The sequence below is a fragment of the Tenrec ecaudatus genome, chromosome 14 (genome assembly GCF_050624435.1).
Source record: "Tenrec ecaudatus isolate mTenEca1 chromosome 14, mTenEca1.hap1, whole genome shotgun sequence".
In the NCBI taxonomy this organism is placed as follows: domain Eukaryota; kingdom Metazoa; phylum Chordata; class Mammalia; order Afrosoricida; family Tenrecidae; genus Tenrec; species Tenrec ecaudatus.
In genome coordinates, this window is record NC_134543.1 from 39,972,313 (window position 1) to 39,984,692 (window position 12,380).

The 12,380-nt window shown below is 50.7% G+C and overlaps 1 protein-coding gene across 1 annotated transcript; it reads left to right on the forward strand.

Moving 5' to 3' along the window:
* The first annotated feature begins 4,441 nt into the window (after window positions 1–4,441).
* On the forward strand, window positions 4,442–8,018 carry GPX2 (glutathione peroxidase 2). The gene is made up of 2 exons (XM_075531181.1): window positions 4,442–4,774; window positions 7,401–8,018. Exons 1-2 carry the CDS (start codon window positions 4,553–4,555, stop codon window positions 7,749–7,751), a joined length of 573 nt encoding a protein of 190 aa, XP_075387296.1. The 5' UTR covers window positions 4,442–4,552; the 3' UTR covers window positions 7,752–8,018.
* The last annotated feature ends 4,362 nt before the right edge of the window (window positions 8,019–12,380 follow it).

The window sequence follows — 12,380 nt, forward strand, 5'->3', positions numbered from 1 at the left end:
TTTTGAGTCCCTTGGAATCTGTCTCCCTAGGGCCCTGGTTAGGTGGGGGTGGAGAGGCGGTGCTAGGGGAAGAGGTACAGCAAGGCCACAGCCAGAGCCAGTCTCATAATGATAGCAGAGGCAGCTGACATTGTCCTTCGATCTGTACCTTCTCCGTCCTCCGTGGCTACTTGCAGGGGAGCCCAAACAAAGCCCCCGCAACCCAGCAAAAGGCTTAAAAAAACAGAAACAGAAAACAGTTTACTGTCATCCAGCCCACTGGAGTCCGACTCACAGCAACTCGAGAGAACAGAGTCAAATTGCCCCTTTGGGTTTCTGAGGCGCTAAATGGGAGCCGACAGCCTCGTCTTTCTCCTGTGGAGTGGCCAGGAGAGTCGCAGCCCAAGTCAGAACCAGCCCGGCCCCCCAGGGCCCCTGGCAATAAGCTCACACTGCAGAACTATGATGACACAAAAGTTGGATGCCAAAGATGTGTGTCAGAGGGACTCAGATCACAACACTCTCACTGCCATCCTGTAGGACAGGGCAGAACAGCCTCATCGATTCCCGAGATGAGTCAAGAGAGGGCTCCTCTATTTGGGTTGGGGCAGATTTTCCTGAAGGCACGAGGGGAGAATATAGGGAGACTGGATGATGCTAGATTTCAGAAACAGACTTTGGAGGTGGTAGGATGGGGTGAGCTCAGATCACACGCAAACTCACTGCCATCAAGTCAGGCTGACTCACAGTGACACCCCACCCCCATGGGATTCTAAGACTAACTTTACGGGAGTAGAAAGCCCAGACTTTCTCCAGCAAAGCTGCTGCTGGTTTTGAACAACCGACTTCATGGATTGCAGCCCTATGTGTAACCACTACACCACCAGGGCTCTGTGGCACAGAGAAGGATGGAGTAAAACACGGCAGGGTGATTGTGACCTGCAGGGTCCTGCACTTGTTAGACTTTTATCTTCTTCGATCCTAACAGTTGCTGGGTGAGATAGGAGGGTGGTTATCTGTATTCAAGTTCAACAGCTCAACAGATAAGGACACAGATTGGATGTTTAAAAGGTTTGCTTGGTGGTGCCAAGTAAAAGGAGGAGCCTTGGTGGCACATGGGGGTATGAATTGAGCTGCTAACCACTAGTTCAGCTGTTCAAACACACCAGCCGGCTGTCTGCTCCTGTAAAGCTTTGGTCTTGGTAACCCAAAGGAGCCATGGTATTCTGTCCCGGTGGATTATGTTGGTGGCAGTGAGTGACCAGAGTTGGGCTAGATCATGGAATTGAAGCCTGGGGAGAGTGAAACGTTGGCATCTCTCCTTAGGAAAACTCACAGGTGGTGATGGCTGGGGAAACAGCCTTGTTCGTTGGCAGAAAGCCCAGGACTGTGGTTTGCCCACTGGCTGCCCGACACAACTGCTGAAGCCAAAGCGGGTGAAAAAGTAAATGTGGTGAAGAAAGCTGATGGTGCCCGTCTACCAAAAGAGATAGTGACTGGGGTCTTAAAGGCTTGAAGATAAACAAGCGGCCATCTAGCTCAAGCAACAAAGCCCACATGGAAGAACACACCAGCCTGTGTGATCGCGTAGTCCTGAAAGGATCAGTTATCAGGCATCAAAGAACAAAAAATCATTATCATTGGCTGCACACCTCCATGATACGATCGCCGAAGACAAACGGGTGCATAAGCAAATGTGGCGAAGAAAGCTGATGGTGCCCGGCTATCGAAAGAGATAGTGTCTGGGGTCTTAAAGGCTTGAAGGTGAACAAGCAGCCATCTAGCTCAGAAGCAATAAAGCCCACATGGAAGAAGCACACCAGCCTGTGCGATCACGAGGTGCCAAAGGGACCAGGTATAAGGCATCATGCAAAAAAAAAGAATGAATATATACATATTTATATACCATAGTGTGTGTATATATATACCATAGTGAATGAAGGGGGAAGTGCAGAGTGGAGACCCAAGGCCCATTTGTTGGCCACTGGAGATCCCCTCATAGAGGGATTTAGGAGAGGAGATGGGTCAGTCAGGGTGCGATGTAGTACCAATGAAGAACACAGCTTTCCCCCAGATCCTGGATGCTTCCTCCCCCCAACTACCATGATCCGAATTCTACCTTGCAGGACTGGATAGGGCAGAGGTTGTACACTGGTGCACATGGGAGCTGGAGGCACAGGGAATCCAGGGTGGACGATACCTTCAGAACCAGGGGTGTGAGGGGCGATGCTGGGAGAGTGGAGGGTGAGTGGGTTGGAAAGGGGGAACTGATTACAAGGATCCACAAGTGACCTCCTCCCTGGGAGATGGACGGCAGAGAAGGGGGGGAAGGGAGACTCCAGATAGGGCAAGATATGACAAAATAACAATCTATAAATTATCAAGGGCTCATGAGGGAGGGGGGAGCAGGGAGGGAGGGGGAAAAAATGAGGACCTGATGTAAAGGGCTTAAGTGGAGAGCAAATGCTTTGAAAATGATGAGGGCAATGAATGTACCAGATGTGCTTTACACAATTGATGTATGTATATGTATGGATTGTGATAAGAGTTGTATGAGCCCCTAATAAAATGTAAAAAAAAATGGAGTCGGACTTGGCCAGGGCACATCCAAATGCGGAAGTTGCAGGGAAGTGGGGGCAGGTGGGTTGAGGTAAAGTTGGAGAGAAAGATATTTTAGTAGTGCCGCCTCGCTTTTACTCGATCATGAAAAGGGAGAGCCGGGGAGACACAGAACAGGGACAGCCGCTGCCTATGGCGAGAAGGGTCTGAGGAGCTTCTGAGGCCTGCTAGCATGAAAACACTGAACAGCCAGTCGGGTCCGAAAGCCCAGCGAGTACTGAGGACGCCCCGGGCCCCTGCATGCAGATGAGTCTCTAGCAAGGTGATGTCCCTTTGCGTTTTGCCCACTACCAGTGCCACGTCCTGGCTCAGTGGCTTGATATCGAGACGTACTGACTGTTCCTAAGAACCCTTAGACTGACTCAAAACCCACTGCCATGGAGTCAGTGCTGACTCATGGAGACCTTACAGGACGGTAGAACTGCCCCTGTGGGTTTCTGAAACTGTTATTCTTGACTGGAGTAGAAAGCCTCGTCTTTCTCCCGAGGAGGAGTGGCCGGTGGTTTTGAACAATCGATCTTTCGGTTAGCAGCCCAACGTGTCACCACTACACGACCAGGGCTCCTAGGGGGCATATCTCATCATGCTTTTCCTGCCACTCATTCTGGTCAGTAGCCGAGGCTAGGTTTGTGGAGAGCAAGCTGACGTCATTCGGCTGCACTTACTATCAACAGCCGTGGGGCAGGTGACTCCCTCCTGGCCGGTTCTTCCAACTCAACAACACAGCTTGGTTCTAGGAGACAGATCCCAGTGGGCAGGTACAGATGAAAACACTCTAGCAGTAAACACTTGCGCCATTATTGAAATGTCACACTAAACCCCAAAGCCAGGTCAATCTGCAGGGTCAAGAGTTACTGAGGGAGAAACTAAGGCATTCAACAAAAGAAGGAAGAAGAAAAAGATTGTGGGTGTTTGGAAGGGTCACGTGGCGTTTCAGGCCTTTTTCTGTGGGCTTCCATGGTAGCACTGGGCAGATAGATAGCCCGGTGTCCTGTAATATATGGTGTGGCGGCATGGTGAGCTTCAGGAAGGCCCCACTCGGCTGGCAGAACCACAGCAGCGCTAACTCCCTGCACGCTTGATGGGGAGATGAATCAGCATAAGTCTCCCCTGAAAAACAGTCCTGAGGGCTGACTCTTGCTCTGAGAGGTGCTAGGCAGAGCTCAGCCACCTTGAGTTGGCTCCCCTGCTCTGTGCCCCTCCCCTCAGGACAGTGTCTTTGGACGGTGTTGGGGAGACAGGGGCCAGCGTGGGATGTGTATTTTGATGATAGACGGTGCCGTGCCCGGGCAAGGGCAGGCCTGCTCTCCAGTGAAAGGCTTTCCAAGACTTCCACCGCTCAGCCTGGTGCCAGCCGCTGTTTCTAGAAAAACCACACCCACTCCTCCCAAGGGGACCTTGGATTTTGTGTGGATGGAAAGCGACAGCCGAAGGGAAAATAAGAACCATGCACGGTGTATTTCCGCTTGAGTCAGGTGAAGAGGAGGCTGCCTCGGTTCCCGGCCTTGGTTTTCAGACCCCGAGGCCCCATCGCAGCACCCTTCAAAGCCTGGCACTCGCCAGCCACTCCACAAAGGGTGGTGCCAAGCGCAAACGACTTGCTGGGACCTGTGCATCTCTCCCTCCCGCCCTCCCTCTCCGGTTGACCTTTGGGGTTCCAGTTTCTGGCAAGTAGTGAATTATTCATTTTTGCTCCGAGATATCAAATGGGTCCCTCCCAGGTGGCCAGCAGGGTGGGGCAGGCAGGCGGCTGTGTCCAGAGCCTGTAAATAGGAGGGGTGACCTCCTTGTTCAAACAGTGCACGCAGGTGGCGCCTGCTTTTGCCAAGTCATCCTGGGGCAGGGCACTCAGAGCCCCACAGCGGGATCCTCTCTTCCCTCCCACGGGGCTCCTCCTTCCTCCGCACCCTTTAAGAGGCCCCTGTGGCTCTGCGGGGCTCACTGCACGCACACCATGGCCTACATCGCCAAGTCCTTCTACGACCTGAGTGCCACCAGCCTGGATGGCGACAAGATCGACTTCAATACGTTCCGAGGCCGGGCAGTGCTGATCGAGAATGTGGCCTCGCTCTGAGGTACCACCACCCGGGACTACACCCAGCTCAACGAGCTGCAGTGCCGCTTTCCCAGGCGCCTGGTGGTCCTCGGCTTCCCCTGCAACCAATTTGGACATCAGGTGAGGGGTCCCTGCCACTGACCCACTTAAGGAGCAGGGCCGGGGCGGGGGTGAGTGCTCACGTGTGCTGGAGTGTCTGGTCTTTAGGCGAACACCAAGGGGAAGTATATTTGATTCTGTCTGTCATCCGGTCTCGGTGGCTGGGGTGTCGAAGGCACTCATTGAGGAAGGAGTGAGCGGAAGAGATAGAAGGTCCAGAACCAAAGCCACCTTGGAGCGGCTCCGGAGACCTGGTGTTGTTACCTGGTGTTGGCTCTGCTATTGAAGGACTGTGCCCTAAGAACCCGAAACTCACTGCCACCCTCCTCTAGGGCAGGGTAGAGCTGCCCACCCCTCCACCCCCACGGGGGGGTGGGGTGTTTCAAGACTGTACATTTTTTACAGGAGACAAAAGCCTCGTCTTTCTTCCTCAAAACTGCTGGTGGCTCTTGAAAAGCTGCCCTTGCGGTTAGCGGCAATCCACTAGGCCCCCGGTGAGCCTTCGCCGTAGGAAATTCTAAATTTTCTCTCTTCATTTCTTCAACTGCAAAGCTGGGATACGATCACTTAGCAGCGGTTCTCCACCTTCCCGATGCCGAGACCCTTTCATACAGTTCCTCATGTGGTGGTGAGCCTCCCCCACCAAAAACTTATTTTCCTTGCGACTTCATCACTGTCAGTTTGCTACTCTTATGAATCGGTGAGCCCTGTGAAAGGGTCATTCAACCCCAAAGGGGTGGAGAGCCACCGGTTGAGAACCACTGACTTAGAGGGTTATGGTGAGGTTCTGGATACAAACGTGGCTTGAGGACTACCCAGTACTGTAAACTTAAAAGCGACTTTAAAATCTAGATGGGAGGTTTAAAAAAAAAATCCGCCAGGTGGAAAGGGAACCTGGGTGGGTTAAAGGAGCGGGCCTCCAGTCTGTGCCTCCGCAGAAGGGAGGGGCCGGCTCCTTGCAGATCTCAGCCCACACACCTCAAGCTATCTTTGAAGGGATTCTTCGCTTTCTACTAAGGACTCGAATAGCACTAGCAGGCATCATGTCCCTGAGTGAACCCACCAGTTCGAACCCCCTGGGTTCCCTTCACAGTGGTATGAAGGCAGGGGAGGGGTGAGCAGAGATGTGAGCATTAAGTGTCACAGGCAGTGACAAATCCGAGCCCAACTCATGACTGCTTTCACTCTTCCTTCCTTGTCTCCCAGCAGAGGATTTGTCACGGCAGGGGGCATGGCAAGGGCAAATCCTTTTAGGACTCTCTCTCTTGCCTGGGCCATGCCCTCAGTCGGGGGAGGCAGCCTGCTGGCAGCTATCTCTTTGCATTAAGAGATAAGTCTAATCAAGATCACCTCTGGGCTCATGATGTCATGAAGGCTGCAACCTGACTATACTAATTGGCTCTATTACATCAGGGGAAGAAGCCATCTGACACCTAAACTGGGACGGAATGGGAGAAAGGAGAGATGGGCCATGAATGAGGGTTCCTATTTACAGACCTTTTGGAGTTGCCGGGGGGGGGGGGGCGGGGGGGGCGTGGGAGGCAATGCGGAGTGGGCATAGGACAGGGATGGCGATGGGATGGTAGTGGGCACAGGTAATAGGTTCAGGTAACCGGTTCAGAGTGAAAGCAAAGCTTTTGAGTACAGAGGGTAAATAGAAAGGCGCCAAAGTCTTGGCACAGCAGCCTGTAAGTGACAAGAGTAAGAATTACAGATTTGCAACCCAGAGCCTTCAAGCACTTATTCCCTTAACTACGCCTTTCCCGGAGCCTAGTCCCAGCCCTAAGCCTTCTGTCTTGTGCACTGCATGCCTGGTGGTCAGGAAGTCGTTCTATTTAGAGGACAGTCATTGCTGTCCCCACCTTGCTTTCACTAGGTGGTTCCCGAGAAAGAACTATGCCTACTCCTTTCATCAAAGCCGCCTTCTCCTCCCCTGCCCCTCCTGCCTGCAATATTCGAGGGAGAGGCAGGAAGAAACCAAGAAACTGTAAAGCCCATCCCTCTGGACCTGTTTCATCCTTAGTTCAAGGAACTGAGTCGGGCAGAGGCAAAGGCACCCAGAGACATGCACCTGTGATGAAAAGCAAGAGCCAAAGCCAGAGTAGAAAGGAAAGGGACTGGCAGCGGGTGTGTGTGTGTGTGTGTGTGTGTGTGTGTGTAGGTATGTACGTACATATGTACATAAATAAAGGGGACCATCTGGGTTGGTGGTTCCAGGCACTGTAACCTGAGACCTCCTTTCTTCTGCCCTAAACTCAAGGTTTCTTGAAGCTTCAGCTAGATATCCTAAGAACAGTTCAGGTAGATGGAAAACAGGACCGACAGCTAAATCTTTCCATATCAGCCAGTCAAGCTAGCGAACTGTAAGAATTTCCAGAAACCATCAAACAATCATTGTAAGGGGGAAAGCTTCATGTCAAGACTCGGGCAGAACCACTGGAGCAGCAAAGAAAGAATTGAGCAAGCGAGCGAGAGACAGAGAGATCAGGCAGACAGCAAGGGGAGGTGCTGGGAGGGAGGGGAGGAGCAGGTGGAGGAGGAGGGTGGCAGAGAGGCATGATCCTGGGAGAGGAGTGGGAGGGAGACAGATCTGCATCATGGGGCCCCTATTCCCTTTTCCATGTGCTTTGTCTTTTTCCTTCCTCAGGAGAACTCTCAGAATGAGGAGATCCTGAACAGTCTCAAGTATGTCCGCCCTGGAGGCGGCTTCCAGCCCACCTTTACCCTTGCCCAAAAGTGTGAGGTGAACGGTCAGAACGAGCACCCCGTCTTCGCCTACCTGAAGGACAAGCTCCCCTACCCTTATGACGACCCATTTTCCCTCATGACCGATCCCAAGTTCTTCATTTGGAGCCCTGTGCGCCGCTCCGACGTGGCCTGGAACTTTGAAAAGTTCCTTATAGGGCCCGAGGGGGAGCCCTTCCGCCGCTACAGCCGCACCTTCCAGACCATCAACATCGAGCCTGACATCAAGCGCCTGCTCAAAGTTGCTATATAGATGCGAGCTGGTCAGACCCGACCCTCCTGCCGTAGGGTTCAGGGTGCCCTGGGGAAAGCCTCCTGGAGTGCCTCTTAGGTGGCCTGCCTTTCTGGTCTGCTGCCCGTTGCCTTCCTTCCCCCAGCCCGCTGCTCGCTCGTTGGTTCAACTTAAGACTCCAGCACTGGTGTGGCTCTGGGCCTCCACAGAATGATGGCACCTTCCTAAACCCCCGGGAGGTGTCTGAGAAATGTGAAGGGCCTGGGGCCAGCCTGCTGCTGAGTCCAATAAAGGGCAGGTGTGAAAATGGTGAGGCTCTGTGTCTTCTTCCCTGAGAGTGGATAAAGGGATGGTCAAAGGAGTTGCAGGTGGGATCTTTCCTGAGAAAGAACTATGCGCACTCCTTTCATCAAAGCCGCCGTCTCCTCCCCCGCCCCTCCTGCCTGCACCACCATTCCAGGGCGAGGCAGGAAGAAACCAAGAGACTGTAAAGTCCATCCCTCTGAACCGGTTTCATCCTTAGTTCCAGGAACTGAGTAGGGCAGGGGCTGAGTCCCCTTTACTTACCTACCTATCTGCGCAACACACACACACACACACACACACACACACACACGGCAGTGTACGGGAGGCTCTGGCTGAGGGGATGCCCCCATTACAGGCCGAAAACCAGGCTCTGGTCAAGGTCTTCCGTGGCAGTTGGACTTTCAGGAAGTATAAATTGCATATTACTTTATGACACTTCTGGAGAAATGGAGACGCTGATGAGGAAGATGGAAAAGCCCCTTTGGGGTCGCTTGGGGTTGACATTACTGAAAAGTTAACTAGAAGATACAATCAGGAAGGCGTCATTCTCTCTGTGGGTGTGGAGCCAACTAAATACTATCTGTACTTGGAGGAAATTCCAGAAAGTCAAGTCATTCTCTCTGGGTATGGAGCCAACTAAATACTACCTGTACTTGGAGGAAATTCCAGAAAGTCAACTGGGTCATTTACTTACAACAGGAAGCACAGAGTATTTATCGTGTCCTTTCCCTGACCACCTGGTTGACTAACATGGACGCTCCATCATTTGTTAGGCTGATCCTCCTTGCTTCTAAGTGTGCCCGGCACCCCCCATCCTTCTCCAGCTCACAGTCACGAGGTCAGGCACAAGAGCAGCATGTTCAGACATGTATGGCTGGGTTCCTTTCTTCTTCCGTGAGGGTGGGGCTGGGGGAGGGCCTCCTTTTATGTTCTTTGTATCAGTGGGTCACTTTGACAACAGAATTATGCAGCGTGCCCCAGCCTCCTCCTGCAGTGCAGGCCAATCGACAAGGTACCATCACCACCAGGGCCAGGTCCTAGCAGATTCTGGAAAGACACCTGCCCAAAAGGGCAGTCACTTTGCCCCCCACACCTGTCCGGGAACCTTTGCTTTCCCCCTTCCTCTTCTTTGACCACTAGGTAGCAGATGTTACTTCTCTGTATTGAACTTCTGGAGGGCCACTTTTCCAACTGGACACATGTGAACCCCTATACCGAAGGTGAAATGCTTGCCCCCTAATTACTCTGCTTCCCACAGCCATTTTTCCCCTCAAATACCCAAAGGGCAGGCCATGCTACCATAACTTTCAGCCTGAAGGCACGCAGCTCCATTTCTACTTCTCATCTGAGACAAATATCTGTGGAACAGAGTTTAAGAGTCCCTTCAAGTAAGAATAGCTTCCAACTACTGCTCTCAGGAAAATGCATGCTGAGAAGGACATACATCGTGCTTGATAGAGGGCCAGTGAAAAAGAGGAAGACCTTCACTGAGCTGGACTGACAGTGGCTGCAATGGGTTCAAACACAGCAACATCTGTGAGCCTGGCACAGGCCGGGCAGCGTCTTGTTCTGCTGTCCACAGGGTCACCGTGAGTGGGAACTGACTCCGGGGCACCCAGCAACAATGCCATCTCATCCATGCACTGATTTGAAGAGAGCAATCTCCAAAGGACGGTGAGAAACCCATGGCTGCCTTTTGCAGGGCCTTCTGGGAAGGATATATAACCTTGACTCGTAGATGCAAGTCCTTTCAGATTCTTAGCAGCAAGCGGATGGATTCTTTGGGGACAGTTTCAGGGCAGGGCCAGGCATCCATTTATTTCAGAGCAGTAACTGCGGGCACAAATGCTACCCTTGGTGAAATCAAAGGCAGAATCCAGTTGTGTGCTAGCATGACTGATGATCTGGAAGGTGTTGCTATGCCCAGCAAGGGAGCCAGCTAGCCCTGACGTTGGTATCATGCCAGTATAAGATGTTGGGACTATCCTAGGGGATCAAGTGAAAAGAGTTTAGGGATTACAAAGGAATGGGAATTACAGTCGAAGAGACTTTGCAGAGACACTCAGAAGGGGTCGTTGTGCTGGAAAGAAGGTTCCTCGCTTGGGCAAGAGAAATGCTTTTTGCTTCAGGAGAACCTGGCAGGTTTGGCGTGAGAGGGAACAGGAAAGGCAGGGCAGGAGACACGTGTTTTACAAAGGCCTTTAGCTTCATCGGAGCTTGATGGCGCTGCTATTAAAATGATGGGAAATTGCTTCTGTCTTCTTGCTTATCCCCTTTCACCTTCAGAAACACCAGTGTTGGCTCATAAACAAACAAAGCAAATGTTAATATATCCACCGATTTCCTAGATAAACAGAACAATTGAATCAAATTTCCCCAGGGCACTCAGAGAGCAGGGAGTGGTCTCATTAATGAGCCTTCCCAGAAGTGCTGAGGTAATGCTAGACACTTAGAGAAAGTCACCTCTCTGAGGGCTCCAGGACAGATCACTGTGCAGCTTAAAACAGACCACCACCTACACAGGACCATTCGATGTAAACCCTCTGAGGAGGTGTGATCAGTCTTACTTTTCCATTGGACAAATGGAGGTACAGACAGGAGGAGTAGTGACTCCAGATGTCCGTTAGTATGTGGCAAACATAACTCTGGACCTGGGTCTCTTGAATTCCTTTCCACTTGCCCATGGAGTATTTCACAATAGGGGCTTGTATTACAGACAAGAAAAGCACATTTTAAAAATTGAGTGCCTCACATTCAATGAAGTTAGTTCTGCTTCCAAAATAAAAAAGTCCTCCTGATACACTAAAAAAAAAATTTTTTTTAGTTTTGTTGGCACACAATCCACGTCATACAATTAATTCAATAGTTCAGTCATATCAAGAATTGGACAATCATTACCACAATCAATTTTAAAACATTTTAAATGGTAAAATTGCCTTTAAAACTAGTTGTATAATCACATTCAGTTCTAGTGCTCCCTCCCACCTCCCACATTCATTTAGACCGAAAATTTCAGAGTATGTGTACTTCTTAGAATTGACAAGTTATCAACAACTATACTAATTGTACCCAAACTATGTCATATCAAATAATTCCTCTAAGAATAACCCTCGGTCACTTGGACCACAGAGCTGGCTGAAACAGCAGCACAACACATAGAGGCTGAGCCTAACTAGCCGGACCTGGGCCTGTCCATCCTGGAGCTGGTACAGCCCAGTGAGAAATGAGGCACTGGGAGCAGCCTGTGTCCATCACACCCCCACACGGCGTGCCGTCCTTCTTCCTATTCCTCAGGAGGCAAAAGACAGAAGACAAACGCATGAGCCTGCCTCCTCTTTATTTGAACAGTAAGGATTAAGTGGAACTAAGTTAGGAAGGTCTTCCTTCCATTAGACACAAAATCATTGTGCCGGGTGGTAAAATATCACAACCCACAGTGCAATGCTGATTTAACTGTAATGGTATGCTTAACATTTCCATAGTACACGGGCGCACACAAACAGAAAAGCATTACACATCCTGGAATACATGAAGATGTCAATGGGGCAGATAAAATCAACTCTTGAGCTGCAAATGACTAAGTTGGCAGCATTAGCAAACGCTAAGAAGGGATAATTCAGAAGCTATAATGGGCTCAGTATTGCTATTTAGAATAATGAAGCATTTTTCTCAATTTTCTGGATTCACTTCACCCAAACGATTTCTTCAGGCCAGATATAGATCTGCTACAAAATGGAAAACATATCCCCAGAATAAGAAAATTGATCCCCAAGGAGCAGCTGATGTAACTTTTCTGAGTAAATTTTGGTCTGACATCTCGAGATTGCGGAGTTCCACACCACTGAAACACTCGACCTCTTTCTAAACTTGCCTGCGTACTACAACGGAGGGGCAGTCACTGTACTGCCAGCTACGGGACCTTGTGCAAGTTCCTTCAATCTGTACCGGATTTCTTTGGCTCCAAAATGGGGTAACGCTACCAGCCTCATGGAGTTGTTGATGCAGTTTAGATGAGTGAAGTCCAGACCTCAGCTATCATCATCATCATTATCATCACGGCTGCTACACAGCACAGTGTTGCCCTCGAACCCAAAACGAACACTTGGCTCACTTTCCCTTCTCCTGAGTAGTTTTAGTTCAGAAACATGCCTGACAGGAGGAAGAGGAAACAAGCACGTTTCCAGTGCGCTGAGACGTGGCCTCACAATGAGAAGTTAGTGAAACTATCATTCTGTGGCTAGGACTGCAGATGTTTTCCAGAGCATCTTACAGTTAATAATATTACGGAAGTATAGCAGTGGTTAAATATTATAAAACTGCAACAAAGAAGTCCAAGGCAATACA